This window comes from Dermacentor albipictus, chromosome 1 (genome assembly GCF_038994185.2).
Source record: "Dermacentor albipictus isolate Rhodes 1998 colony chromosome 1, USDA_Dalb.pri_finalv2, whole genome shotgun sequence".
NCBI lineage: Eukaryota > Metazoa > Arthropoda > Arachnida > Ixodida > Ixodidae > Dermacentor > Dermacentor albipictus.
The window spans coordinates 347,001,351-347,016,473 of record NC_091821.1 but is presented as its reverse complement, the minus strand read 5'-3'; the positions used below and the strand labels follow the sequence as shown (position 1 = coordinate 347,016,473).

The 15,123-nt window shown below is 45.8% G+C and overlaps 1 protein-coding gene and 1 long non-coding RNA gene across 7 annotated transcripts in view; one reads left to right on the top strand and one right to left on the bottom strand.

The window, feature by feature from the left end:
• The first annotated feature begins 824 nt into the window (after positions 1 to 824).
• Positions 825 to 15,123, top strand: part of LOC135920280 (uncharacterized) — a 237,483-nt gene continuing 223,184 nt past the window's right edge. For both annotated transcript variants that reach the window (XR_010570208.1, XR_010570219.1), the window contains exon 1: positions 825 to 1,035. This is a non-coding gene — a long non-coding RNA (uncharacterized lncRNA). The remainder of the gene's footprint in view (positions 1,036 to 15,123) is intronic.
• Positions 10,431 to 15,123, bottom strand: part of LOC135919775 (transcription factor Sp9-like) — a 189,072-nt gene continuing 184,379 nt past the window's right edge. For all 5 annotated transcript variants that reach the window (XM_065453953.1, XM_065453724.1, XM_065453886.1 and 2 more), the window contains one exon: positions 10,431 to 14,680. In XM_065453953.1, the coding sequence (XP_065310025.1) occupies positions 14,092 to 14,680 (589 nt within the window). In that variant the 3' untranslated portion in view covers positions 10,431 to 14,091. The remainder of the gene's footprint in view (positions 14,681 to 15,123) is intronic.

The following is a 15,123-nucleotide window of genomic DNA, read 5'->3' as shown; positions in this document are numbered from 1 at the left end:
ACCGCAAATCTAAAAGCCTAATGCTGTCCTGTTCGGGGAATACAAAAGTTAAAGTACGGGGCCTGAAACATGCATTAAATGAGGCTAAAATACGCGAGGCAATAAGGTCTGTAAAATCTAAAGCGCAATCTAAATGAGTACTGAAAAACAGATCTATTAAAAAAATTAAAATCATCAACGTACCGAAAAGTTTTAAAACCTTAAGGTCGCCCAGCAGCTCAAAAAGAGTCTTGTCGCATGGAGCTAAAAACACATCACTTAAGATAGGTGCAGTGCATAACCATATGAAAACACCCTGCTTTCGCAGGTAAATGTTCGTCGAAAGCAACAAAGGTTGACGTCAAATGGCATGATAAGAGCTCTAAAAAACGAGCGTTGCTGACGCCACAGGCGTTTGAAAAATCTATGGCACCGTGCTCGTCAGTTGCACCCTCTACGCAGGACGGCAGTCCTTTGTGTGGCAAATAATAAAACAAATCTTTCATATCAACAGAAAAAGCGGTTAAACATTTGTGGTCACTTTACCTTAAGAAATCAGTAACGGCGGCATAATCTTTAGTCAGGAATGGGTCGACCACGTCAAGTAATCTTTACTTGATCTTCAAGAAGTCCGCAACGCACTTTTGCCACGTACTAGACTCAGAGATGATCACGTGGAAGAGACATTCCACCTTACGAGTCTTAGCCAAGAAAAAAACATTTCCAGACAATCGCTATCACTGCCCTCTAGGCTTTACAACGTTGAACAGGTTGAGCTGCTCGCACAGCTTCTTTGCTCGCGACTTAATTTTCTTCAGTGACGCTCGCCGGGTTGGGTTCAAGACGGCATTGACTGCTGCCGATGCCTTATCACGGAACATTTCGTGCTTGAGGGCAGCAAATCCGCCCTCTTTATCCGCAGGCAGTACTAATAGACCGTGTTCCTGGAGTGTGGTGGCTATACGGCTGAAATGTATACAGCCAGACGCTTCCGTCCGCAACTTGCGAGCGCATTCACTCCCTGAGACACAGGAATCGCGATCATCCAGGACACAGGTAAGAAGTTCCGCTGCGTCCTTTCGTGGCAGGGCTGCGAACTTGGGACCAAGGCTCAGGAGCTCTGCGTACGTCTTCCGGTAGGTCGACGTCGCCGATGGTGTGGAGGCTGTCGTCATTTGCCGAAACCTTAAATTAAATTATGGGGTTTTACGTGCCAATACCACTTTCTAATTATGAAGCACGCCGTAGTGGATGACTCCGGAAATTTCGACCACCTGGGGTTCTTTAACGTGCACCTATATCTAAGTACACGGGTGTTTTCGCATTTCGACCCTATCGAAATGCGGCCGCCGTGACCGGGATTCGATCCCGCGACCTCGTGCTCAGCAGCCTAACACCATAGCCACTGAGCAACCACGGCGGGTGACGAAACCTCACGAGACACCAAAGGACGAAGGCTGTCCAGGACGCGGTGCCAGAAGGCCTCCGTAGAATGGATCGACGAGCAATCCGAAAACTCGCGCAATTTATGGCTAGCCCGTCTCAAGTTGCCATCGCTGAAGGTGCTTCCATGCAAACAGTCCGAGTATATTGTTACTGACGCTTTCGCAGCAAATGCATAAGGGTCTGGAAGGTATATGACCTAACCACTTCACTTGTCGCATTGAACGACCAATATCATAATTAATGCACCGACTTTTATTTATTTCGCAGAACGACTCAACAGATTTCATCCTCATTAGAACTAAATTCTTGGGTTTTACGTGCCAAGACCACGATATGATTATGAGGCACGCCGTAGTTGGGGACTGCGGGTTAATTTTGAACGCCTATAGGGTTCTTTAACATGCACCCAATGCGCGATACACGGGTGTTTTTGCATATCGCCCTCACCTAAATCCGGGCGCCGCGGCCGGGATTCAATCCCTCAACCTGGCGCTTAGCAGTGCAGCACCAACGGCACTGCGCGACCACATCGGGTGTACGACGTCATCTTCGTGTGAATAGGAAAGCAAGCCTATACGCGCGATTTTAGAATTTCTTAAAGTTTATTTGAAATGCGGCTTCCTGGTCCTATTTGTCCTAGTTAGAAAGTATACCAAATGCTTCAATGAACACTTTCGAATCTTAAAAAATATGGCTGTAACAGATAGCACATTTCTAGTCCCTCAGCTGGTCTACTTCAAAGGTTAAAGTAAGTGTTCTGAAACATGCGTTAAAAGAGGATAAAATGCGCGAGACAATACGGTCTGTAAAATCTGAAGAGCAATCTAAGCGAGTACTGACAATAGGGTCCGAAAAAAACAGATCTATCTAAAAAAAAACTTTTTTGATTATCAACGTACCGGAAAACTTTTAAAACCTTAAGTTCGCCCAGCAGCTCAAAAAGAGTTATGTCACATCCAGCTAAAAGCAATTCACTTAAAACAGGTGCAATGCATGACCCTATGCAAACACTCTGCTGAGTTTTGTAGGAAATTTAAACCATATCTTTATTTCTATTCTTATCTTCTGTAACGCCCCCCCCCCGCCCCCCTATGTAATACCCCGACAAGGGTCCTTAAGGGAAAGTAAGCGATGATGATGAAGAACACTACAGGCAGTGAAGCCAAGAAAGCGACAGTTTCGAAATAGTATACATATCCAAGTCACATTTTCAATAGTCTTGTGAACAAAAACCGGCAGATCCCACGCCCTGTGGGAGTCGATGTTATGCAAAGCAGTACGCAGGGAGCCTACCAAGTTAAAGAAACGAACGTGAGAGCATCAAGCCGCATGCGGCTGTTTCATGACCTATATGACACGCTTGTCATGATATACGTGTCATGACCATTCATTTATGTTTGTCCTACACTCTTGTAGATAGATAGATAGATAGATAGATAGATAGATAGATAGATAGATAGATAGATAGATAGATAGATAGATAGATAGATAGATAGATAGATAGATAGATAGATAGATAGATAGATAGATAGATAGATAGATAGATAGATAGATAGATAGATAGATAGATAGATAGATAGATAGATAGATAGATAGATAGATAGATAGATAGATAGATAGATAGATAGATAGATAGATAGATAGATAGATAGATAGATAGATAGATAGATAGATAGATAGATAGATAGATAGATAGATAGATAGATAGATAGATAGATAGATAGATAGATAGATAGATAGATAGATAGATAGATAGATAGATAGATAGATAGATAGATAGATAGATAGATAGATAGATAGATAGATAGATAGATAGATAGATAGATAGATAGATAGATAGATAGATAGATAGATAGATAGATAGATAGATAGATAGATAGATAGATAGATAGATAGATAGATAGATAGATAGATAGATAGATAGATAGATAGATAGATAGATAGATAGATAGATAGATAGATAGATAGATAGATATCAAATAGACATCAAAAAGGGGGCCTTCTTCCGACTGCGCGTACAGTGTGACACTCCAGACGATTCTGTGTATATAGAACGCACATCCCCATCGAATTATTACAATTTGACCACCATCTCGAAGCAATTCGTGGTCACGCTGGTGGCTTTGGTATAATAGGCATGCATCATCGGCGAAGAAATTGCTTGAACCCTGGTCTTGTCCCCATAGGCAAAGAGAAGCTGTGAAGCCCTTACCTGATCTTCTTCTGGGCGGTGCCCTTTCTATAATTCTTTATGCGAAATCAGTTGCGCGGAAGCGCGCAGTTATCGACGAAGTTTTATGAGACCGCAAGACTGTCATCCACCAAAGGGTGGCGTGAAGCTACAAAAGAAGTACCACACGGGTTTCTTAGAAAGGTTCGCATATTAATAAAAATTATCTCCTGGAGATGTTTAAACCATGCACACCCAGAAAAGCGTTGGTTCCGAAGTCAATCCGGACCAGGACGAATCCTCGGACCATGGCGAATGCCTTTTTTAATATGCGAAGCCTTCATTTTGAGAAACCTACGTGGATTTACTTTGTAGCTCCGGGTTCCACTCGAGTGGATAAAAGTTCTTAATTTTCATTTACTAGTTCCTTGTGAATAGGGTTGCATACTTTGTATGAAGTAATTATTATCGAAAAGTATGACATAACTGCTTTCTCGCGTCAATGACGTATCGTGTAATTTGAAGCGAGTTTCCTTTTTTATTATTTATCTCAATTTCTTGCCTTGACGATTTTTCCATGTTAGCGACATTTCATGTACTTTGCTATCAAATCACTATTTCAGCATGAGCAGCCTCGAATCGCAGGTCACGCACTGACTCTGCATTACGCATTATATGTATATATTAGTATCTTCGTGTCATCCTCTACGTATGTAATGCGTGTTTCTTGTTAAGGGGGCTTTGAATACGTCTTCTAAATATAAGATTACGGCACCATCGATGCTCAAGAGACAAGCCGTCGCGAGAAAGACGATCTAGTGTCTACGCTCTTGGCGCAAGCGAGTGTCATGAGCATCTGTCGTTGGTACCGTAATACTACTCTCCGGCACCTGTGACAACCGCTGAGACAACTAGTGGCATTGTCCACGTCGCCATACTACGACTCTCCACGCGCCTCAGATATTTAAGAGCTCCAGGACTGTGCTTTTGTGGGCGGTGGGCAGTATTACAATACCATGGACAGATATGCTCAAGAGACGAGCTCGGTGTTGAGATGTGAGTGTTGGGTTCACAGTTCTCCCAAGGCAGCGGCAGAAATCCTGCTTTGTAAAACACGCTTACAAAGCTCCAGATCACTTACATACATAATTTGCTATTTACAGCAAAGGCCTTAGTTAGGCCCCACACTTTAAACTTTGCAGACACATTACTCATAACGTGCCCCTTATTTTCGCGAAATGTAAACAAGGCGCCTTGCCCATATCCCCCGCCCTATCCCCCTTTTTCTTCTTAAAAAAATTCACTTCATAAGTGTACTTCGTAAGCGTACTTTTGCTTCCTGAGTATACTTCATGTTTTTCTTTTTCAGAAAATAATAATGCGCTTATAATCGCATCAACAGCTTCGCTGAAAAAGACGAGAAAATAAATTAAGCTCACTGCACGCACACGCACGCTCAAGTGTTCATCGTTCAATCAGTCAAAAGCGGTCGCATGTGCTGGAAGGTTCCAAGAAACCTAACATTGATCGGTCACATTTATACATCTTCAAAGACAGTCCCATGGTCTCTCCTGCTGACTCTTCGTCGTGGTGCAGAATAATAAGTCGTGTAGATGATTAGCAATCTTTATCATGAGGCAGTAAGTTTTCATTTCGATTGTATTTCTTGCTTCTTTGTTCTTCACTGAAGCGTGAAGTTTCTCGGATGATGATCGGCAGTTATGATTAAACGCAAACAGGAAGCGATGTGGACCTGATGGACAAGAAATGTTTATAGGTAAATGTTTCTATGAAGATAAATGACAGGTAAAGCAAATTACTTATACCTTGGACAATACAGCAAGCAGTGGCTCACTCGCCGACTGTCTCTATATGACTGTTAGAGCCCAAACTATATAATATACGGTGCCTCGCTGATCGATCGGCAAATCTGATTACTGCCCAGACTCCTTTTAACGTACATTGTACGGAGCCTCACTGATCTATCAGCAATCCTGATTTCAGTTCAGGCTGAGTGACAGGATATCGTCTCGATTTATTATAGCTCAAACAGTCAAAGAAAAAGGGTGTCCCGTCCCGCAGATGCAATTGCCAATAAGAGTTTAACGTTTGGTCCACAACACAGAGATAGGATTACTCTTAGAAGTAAAGCTATTGGAAAACAGAACCATTTCATTCATTCATTCATTCATTCATTCATTCATTCATTCATTCATTCATTCATTCATTCATTCATTCATTCATTCATTCTTCTTTCCTTCCTTTCTTTCTTTCTTTCTTTCTTTCATTCTTTCTACTGCTATGCTTCTCCTTCCCATTTGCACGTAGTCATTCACGGCTACAGCAAGAAACGCTAGGCACGTACAATTTATTACCAGACCATTTCAAACCTCGGTGGCATCTTTAGCCAGAAAAGAGTTCACGAGGTGGCGCTGCGACACCGCGTACGCCAGTCTCGCTTGAGGTTTGCTCGCGGAGGCAAATTATGCCCATCGGTGGAATTCGAATTCAATGCTTACAAGACCGCGTTTTCCGGATGTGTTCTTCGCATCCGTACCGCAGCTCTACGGCGCGCACTGCGACTCGTCACTCTACGCCAAGCGGGCTTTTCTTGGCGCTCAAAAACGAAAAGAAAATCCAAGCGGTTGCCGCCCGGACGGGTAGGGGAGCGAACCCCTGCCCTTACACGTGGGCAACTCGCGGCGCTGTGAAATTACGCGAAATAAGCATGCGGCCTTACAACACGGTTGAAAGAGGCGCCACAAAAATATATTTCTCTAGTATGACACCGAAAGTTGCAATTGTTATACTGGCGCTTTCGTTGTGAAATACGCACGCACTAGGTCTCTAGTGTACCAGGTGTGCGCCGTTACATTCCAGGTGAAGATGAATAGTTATGTAGTAGCATTTCGTAAGGTATCTTCTCAGTGTACGTACAGTTACGCGTTCCATGGTCGTATATCGATAAAACCGAATCTGTATAGAAAAGAAAGTCGCACGCTTCATTTATCTTCTCGTCTACAGGGATTTTTTCACCCAGTTTTTACCTTTCCAATCTCGAGATCGGCTCTCTGACTCCCTTGTCAGCACGTATATAGTCTCGTACAAGTTTTTCTTTTTCGTACTCTGACGAACTTTCCTCTGTTTTCTTTATTCAACAACTGCATGGTGCTTACTAGACCCATATACACTAGACAATTTCATGCGTTGAATATATCGCTGTCTCATCACTGCATTCAGATGATTTAGTGGTTGTTTTGTCCGCACAGAACGCTGTGAAGTTTTACATGATGACCGATCTTTATTGCGTGCTGATTTTCCTTCATATATTGTTAACCACTTGTTTTATATTGTGCGAATACGTTGCACTCCCTCTTGTTGGGTAGGCTTCCGGTGCTGCAATGTGTTGAAATAAAGAAAAAATATGTTTATAGAGGAGTGGTTACTCAAAAAGTGCACATTCTGCAGAAAGGGTGCTATAGATCACGTGTTTCTTGTTAATATCTACGTCGTGTCCTGTGCTTGTAATATATACTTTGCAGTCAAGGCGTAAATACGGGGCGCAGCCGGCTTCCACTGGAGGGGTTAGCTTCTACATTATTCGCTAAATGATTCATACATTCGTGCAATTGAAACAGTGGGGCCTCACATACTGTAAAATTGTACAACTTCCCGGCCCAGTCGTTCGCAAATCGGGAACCGAGAGCATAATCGCGGCTATTTCTTTGCGTTTTATTTTTTAAAACTTATTTTGCCTTTTAGAAATAGTGTAGTTTGCAGCTTGCGTAGCCGAGGAAATCGAATGGGCCACGTTTCAAGGGATACAGACAGCAGGACTATCTGGCAAAATAAATTTTTAGTTTTTAACATATAGTGCCCATACTTTTTTCCTTTGTTATTTCGCGCGCCCTTAAATACGTACTATTTTCCAATTGTGAAATTCGCGGAAGTTAAAGGCACGCGAAAATAAATGGTTTTACAGTACATCCCCATAGCACCGCCACTCATATACGCTTTGAGATAAGTTCGAAGACATTGAACTGTAGAGCTTGAACTCCACAAACTACTGAAATGGTCTTCAGTCAAAGTGACCTAGAGTGGTGCAAAGCAAAAGACGCCGGTCCTCATAGCAGGGACAGATGTATATAAGGTGTTGAATGGATTCTTTTCCCCTGCAACTGTCGCATGATAGTAGATGTACCCCCCATGTCAGTGACAAACGAATAAGTCTTTACGAACGTTACATACAGAGGCAAAGATAGAACACAAAAGAGATGGCTAAGGCAGCGAAGTGAACCAAACGCGTGTCCACTTTGCTGCCCTGCACAAAGCAAGGATGCAGAGGCGGGGGCGAGGTATTAAAAGAAAGGAACGAGGGAGAACGCCGAGGCTGCCGCTGCAACTGGAGCTGCACCTCGAGGCTACAGACGATCACAGAGGTGTGTCGAACTGAGCAACAGTAGCAATGCGCGTGTCGCTTTCTGAGGTTTCTGACCAAGCCGCAAGGGGCACAATAACGTTGCATCGCAATAGGTCAGACCTGCTCGTAGCTGACAAGGCGTACGCTTACTTAAAGCTAGCGTACTTGTATGCCACTTTATGTGTTTTTATATATAAGCATGTGAAACGTTCAGTATTCAGTTCACAATGTTCAACGTAAGTTCCGTCTTGTTTACCAAGGACATGCGAGCAAAAGTCGCCGGTCATGTCAGACAGGCCTGTGTGACAATACACGTGCGCTAAATCTTGAAGGTTTAGCTACCTGTAACGCCCGCTTTCGAATGTAAGATGAGAATAATGCCAGTGTGACCTTACTCCCGTCCTCAGCATAATAAATGGCACTGAGAGTTTCCAGAAGAATGCGCTTGCCGTGGTGTATACATCGTTACTTCAAAACAGTGCGACACCAGAACGATAACGCACAGAAAAAAGGTCGTGTTTATCACCTCGCTTTGATCACAATACAATCATTGACCACCATAATAATGAGCTCAATATATAAATAATTGAGGCGTTCCCTACCTGAAGAGAGAGAGAGAGAATAAAGGGGAAGGAGGTTAACTGGAACGAAAAATTTCGCTTGCTGCCTATACTGACGAAATGGGAAAAGGGTGTCGAAATGTAAAAAAGTTAAAAGAGAGGCAGGGTATACAGACGCACGATCATCGCTGGTCACGATCACAGCACACTATCGGAGCGTGGCAGGAACATGGGCAGCACAACGAACGCCAATTCAGGCTACAGCAACTTGTGCAGCTCTATTTCCTTAAAACCTGTAGCAGTGCCTTCGTCACCGTCAGCTGCGATGGCTTATAAAAAGCATTCCGAAATAGTTTGCTCTGATAATGGTATTTGATCAAAACGAGCTACTGCAACTGCGAGCAATCGTATCCGTACACTGCTGCGAAGACTGGAAGATCAGAAGCTTCTGCATCAGTCATGCATCGGCAGCACTTTATGAATAGTTGTGCCTTGACAGCATGTGAGTTTGCTGTGCAATTCAGGGCCCGCATCCGCAAAAAAGTTCTTACGCTAAAGCTATTCGCAAGAGCACATGACAGTCAATCGTGGCATTGAACATATTAGCGAAGCTGGCCCACCTATGCATGGTAAACAGCTCTCACGAACGAAACTTTTGTGAATTCGGCTCATGGAATACCTTACGCATGAGCGCAATTGCACTGCATAGATTTTGCGACACCGTGGCCAACATAAGTGTTTATATCGAGTTGTTGTCAGTGAACTTTTTTTTTTGTGACGGTTAAGCGCATCTCCTATTCCTTATTTACGCTCTCTTTCTAGTTCCACACTATATTCAAGAAATTATGAATACAAATTGCCCAAGCGTCTCTGTTGTCAGAAGCACAGTTCCGTCGCACTGGAAATGACCGCACAGGAAGGAATCACAACATATCGCATGCTTGTAAATTCTTGATTTGCTATGGTTGTTTTATCGACGCTCTTTGAATGTGAGAGTTGTTAATTTTGCGAGTGTAAAGCTCTTCCCTTCGCTCTCGGCATTATCCGTACCCACATTCGCATGGTGCACTCTCGTTAGTAACGATGGTCGGTTGTGGTGGTGGTGGCTGGCACAGAAGAGGGGACGACTCAAAAATCCAGATACCTATAAACAGCATCGTTACGACCGCCGGTTACGATACGGTCACTAACAGCGTCATGTGCAGGTATCATAAGTAGCAGAAGACAATCGGGACACACACGTGAAGTGCCAGACCACCCGTTCCCAAAATATATTTATATGCACCCGGTTGACGAACTGCTCCTGCATGATGACAAATTGCTCGCCCGCGAACGATAAACGTTCGAGGTTTCAGAATGTGCAGGATCACATACAAACGATATATAAACCAAACACGCTACTTTTGCTTTGTCTCACTACCGTAAACAAATTTTTGACCACCAAAAGGGTTGAACAAGAGTTCAGACACCTGCGTTCATCAAGGCTTACAGAAGCGTAGAACGCGGCTAGTCGGTACAACATCATGAGAACTTCGCTGACTATTACAAGACACACACGAAGGATTTACGTGGATACTTGTGTGCCGTGCTCGTTCATCTTCGTGTATCTTGCAATACTTAGCGCAGTTCTCCCGAGGTCCACCAAGGCGTGTATCTGACAGCCGGTGATGTGTCATCTGTCGCAGAATATTGCCGCATACATACCTTTCACGTGCAAACTCTTTCGCTATGTTCAATTATACGCGCCAATAGGATGACGTCGACATTCTCACGCTCTTCGCCAAGAAATACGTTCAAGAAATCCGGGCTTGACACGCAACACACAGAAAAATGACCACAAGACTCGCAATTCTGTAGGAACATGCTCGTCAGCATTTGCCTTTCTTTTTATTCGTTTGTCAATAGCACTGGAATTGTCACCGTCAGGAATTACAGTTCAAAAAAAAAAAGTACTGAAAGCAAGTAGAAAACAAAACCGTCTAAACGATCGTCAGAGCTGAGCGCATGCGAAGATTTTTATGCTCTTACTCCAATCGGTATACGGAGTCACGACAACGACACGCACGGTCAAGGAAGTTACACATTTGTTACACTCTCCGCGGCAATGTCGGGATGGCACCACTTTCCGAGGTCAAGCCAGCGCTTGCACAAGTGACTAACCTGGCCCGGCCATTTTGCAAGTCCATGGCGATGCAAAGTTGTCGTACAACGGAAGCAGTTCAGGGCTGAAGTTTTCAAATCTGCTTATTTATTTACGTTTTCTTACGAGAACTTTCACACATGTAAATTCACGGATCCGCTCTTCCTTTCTTTCTTCACGTGCGAGACACCTTTTCTTCAAATCTGGATTTCGGGACGCTCGGTACGCGTTCAAAAAATATTCCGTGCCAACACTTACGAGAATACGTTCATAAATAGCGTCCTCTGCAAAATGAGGCACACCGCAAGCGCTGTTGCGCAAATGTCAGTTTCACCGAAGATGTAGCACAAACTTTCACAGACCCTGTGAGCCGTGAAGACGCTCCACACACTCCCAATCTGAAAGTGCCCTGTTAGGCGTGTATCGGCGATACCACAATGGCTGCAAACGTAACTTTGCAGTCTTTGGCGCTATAGGCCACGAGAATTTTGAGGTCATTTCCTAAGGTTAGATGACCTGCAGTCTTACTTTAGGCGGTTGTGCACCATGTTGAAAATGAACTGTTGGCTGATGCCCAGTTGGATTAGTGAACAGATATAACCGCTTTTCGGCACGCTCGCCTCTTTTTTTTTTTTCTAATGATAACACCTGGGACAGCAGATTTGAGTGTCACATTCCATCGCTAACTGCAATAATTACATAGATCTTCCAATACAACTACATAAGTTCGTCCCAGCCGAAAACAATATGGATGTACTCAATTTGAATAGTCCGTGGGACAGTACACACGCACACACAAAAAGATGAAAATGAACTTTTTCTTTCCGCGCTCCATGACACTTCGCTCAATCCTGCGACAAAAATACCTATTCAGTTGCATTACCTTAAATTCGCGGCTTCTGTTCAGCCCTGCCTTCCGCCGCAACAGCATGCAGTACCAAAGTACCACGTAAACAATGACGTCAGCGCCATGCCACATGTACTGGCGTTCTGTTGGCATCTCTGCTAAGGATACCTCTATGAGAGCACTTCAGAAATTACGCTCAATCTCAGTAGAGAGAACGTTCACCATAGTTCGAATCTCCGAGACTTATTTTTTTTTCTTTACTAGCGTTCATGATGCACACGTAGACACACATGCGAACACATTGAGAGACAACTTTTAAAAAAAGTGGGCGAAAAATTTACAATTGCACAGAGTTCTTTCCTTTGTTGAGTCACTATGTACAATGTCCTAGATCACTGAAAACCCGTGGCAGAACTCTTTTAAAGTCTCATAGTCTCTTCATCGAAGAAAGACTCGCACTGTAGTACGATATAAAGCTCGACGACAATATTTTTTTTTTTCTAATAGCACAAGAAAACTTAGGTCACCGCGCGCAAAATTCGCGCGTTTTAAGACCTTCTAGCTGAGCGATTTTCGCGCGCACACATTAATAAAGAGACGAACGCTGTCGCGTCATCGCCGAACAAAAAAAAAAACGAAAGAAATACATCTATTTCGCGCGCAGACACACACACAAACACACACCACGAAGCAGTTTCCATCACGTTGATGCACAGTGCTGCCGGCAGTTCGAAAGTCACGAGGCACACACGGAGTCGGCTTGACAGGAAGGCGACGTATGGCAAACGATGCTTTCTCTCATCTGCTATACGGCTCTTTGTTTTCATTCGCGGCTCGGTGATGGAGGCGTCACCCGCGTGGTGACGTGGAGCGCGTCGCGAGGCCGGTCACTCCCGAAACGCGATCGCAAGCCAATCGTGAAAAACCGTTCTATCCAGAGTTCAAATGCAAGCCACCGCTAATCGCCTAATGGGCTTCTCTAAAGAGTCCCCCGAGAACATTATTCGTCGTACATGGCGTAAGTGTTAACACCTGATATCGCGTACAGCTTTCGAATTACGACGCATGTTCCATTCAAGCAGTTCTTTAAAATTAAATTACAGAGATTCGTTTCAAGGACCACACTTCCATTTAGCGAGCGAGACAATATTCTAATAGTATGAATGAATAGAATTTATTGATTGGAAAGACAGAGAGGTCGACCTGAGCTAGTGCGCTCTAGTCTGCTACTCTGCACTGGGGAAGAGGGAAGGGGTTCATATTCTAGGTTCATATTCATATTCATATTCTAGGGTTCAATATTGTAGGTTCATATTAAAATCTACGGATAGCGAAGCGACTCGCTAAATGTAAAACCAAGCAAGTGAATATTAATCGCACTAAGAAAGCTAATGCGGCCTAATATAGCCACCACTAGGCCAACTAGGGCAAGTTTTAAAGCTTCCATTAAATAATTGGTTGGTCCTGGCAGAATTTTATAAACTATCCAGGCGCAATTCATCTACGATGTCTTCCTCCCGAAAACGTAGGAAAATTAAATGCCAATCAGTGGTAATCGGAGGTGTAATCACTTCTCTCAACACTTTCCCTATAGCAAGGCCGGTATTAACGCTGCAAACAACCCACGTGATCGATGGCCCCTCCCCAAGTCTTACAGTTTCGAGAGCTCCTCCTTCTCCACTGACGGCCAGCGCGCAGAGTTCAACAAGCCACCAGCGCGCAGAAGACGCGAACCGGGAAGAAAGCTGCCCGCACACAGCGCACACAACATCCGCGGGGCGTTCTATAGGGCGCCCGCTGCACCGTCGCACAGGTCCGTCGGCCCTTCGCCCTCCCTCTCCAGAGCACGGCACGGATGGTTCTCCGGAGTACTGCAGCCACCGACAGGCCCTTCGTACAAGCGCCGACGCACCCCAGGGCGCACCAGGACGCGCTGTCACCGCCATTGCCGCCGACCGGTCACTCACTACACCAGCTGTATAGCGTATCGGTGACGAGGGCGCGACGCACCACGCCGCGCCGAAGACGAGCGCGTTCTGCTGTTTCACTCTAGCGCCAGTGCACCGCTTTCAACGTCGGGTAAACGACAGCTGACGAGTTCGCTGCGCAGGGTTCTCAGCGAATATTTAGGAACATTTCCAGGAACGCTAGCGCCACTAGTCGATCCGTCCTCGAATCATCTTCTGTGGCATTTCTTACTCCATGCGGTACCCTAATGGACTGACGTGTAGACACCTCAATTTAAAATAGACAGGTCTTCCTTCGTATCAACTACTCCTGCTCCTTGACACGGTATATACTAGCTTAATCCACTGGAGTTCTCGTGGAGTTGACTCCTCGCATCTTCATTAAATAAACCTTTTATACAGAGCAGGCAGTCAGCCGAGGGCTGACGACGCATTTGTCGCACTGATGGCAGGCTGGCGTCCTCGACTGCGCAGTATAGCGGGCATTCGCTACGTAACAGGCACCACGAGTGAAACAGCAGCAGCGCCGTCTCGCGGCACGAGCGGCGAGTCCCGAGCCCTCCTACTTGTGTCGGTGCGCGTCGGCCGGGTGCTGGGCGACGTGCGCGCCCAGCACGCCGAGGGGCACGTGCGGCGGAGGCGGCGGGCCCAGGGCGAGTCCCTGGGACAAGCCCGCCGAGCCCAGCTGTGAGGGCGGCAGGCCCCCTCCTCCTCCCCCCATCGGATGGGGGGCCTCGCTCTGCGAGTTGTCCGAGTCCGAGCAGGATCCCGAGGAGGAGCCCTTCTTGTCGCCCGACGATCCGCCGCCGTTGTGCGTCTTGACGTGCTTGCTGAGGTGGTCGGAGCGCATGAAGCGCTTGTTGCAGACGGGGCAGGCGAAGCGCTTCTCGCCCGTGTGCGTGCGCAGGTGGCGCTGCAGCTCGTCGGACCGCGTGAACCGCTTGCCGCAGAAGAGCCAGTTGCAGACGAAAGGTCGCTCGCCTGTGTGCCAGCGCAGGTGCGCCTTGAGGTGCGACGTCTTGCCGTACACCTTGCCGCAGCCCGGGATGTGGCACGAGTGGATGTTCTTCTTGCGCAGGTGGGCCCCGGCGGGTCCGAGCCGCTCGGCCTCTTGGCAGTTGGGGCAGTCGCAGGTCGCCCGGCCCGTGTACCTGCGAGCGTGTCAGCGATGCCACGTCAGTGTCGTCACAGGGGGGCGGTTTGAAAGCAAGCGAGAGCACGTGCTGTCTGGACGGGCGCCTACGTTGGAGCTACTGTCACGATAATGGTGACTTGGTTTGCTCAACGAGGGCTGTTGCAAGGCCAACTGTTTAACGAGCTTGTCAAATTACAGCTTGTTCAGGGAAAACATTGCGGAACACCTACCACATACTGGAGGTACTTGGGCAGTGCGCGCTGTCTTCCTCAACATGCTCGGAATACGGGCATTTTCTCAGTGATGATTATAGAGAAAACTTTAATCACGGCCAATAGATAGACAGTGCCGAAGTTTCATCTTGGCATGTCTCATAGAAAATATATAGTTGAAAAATAAATTTAGCAGTGCGAGGATCCTATAAAAGCTGACAGGTGTTGCAGTGTACGCGAACGCATA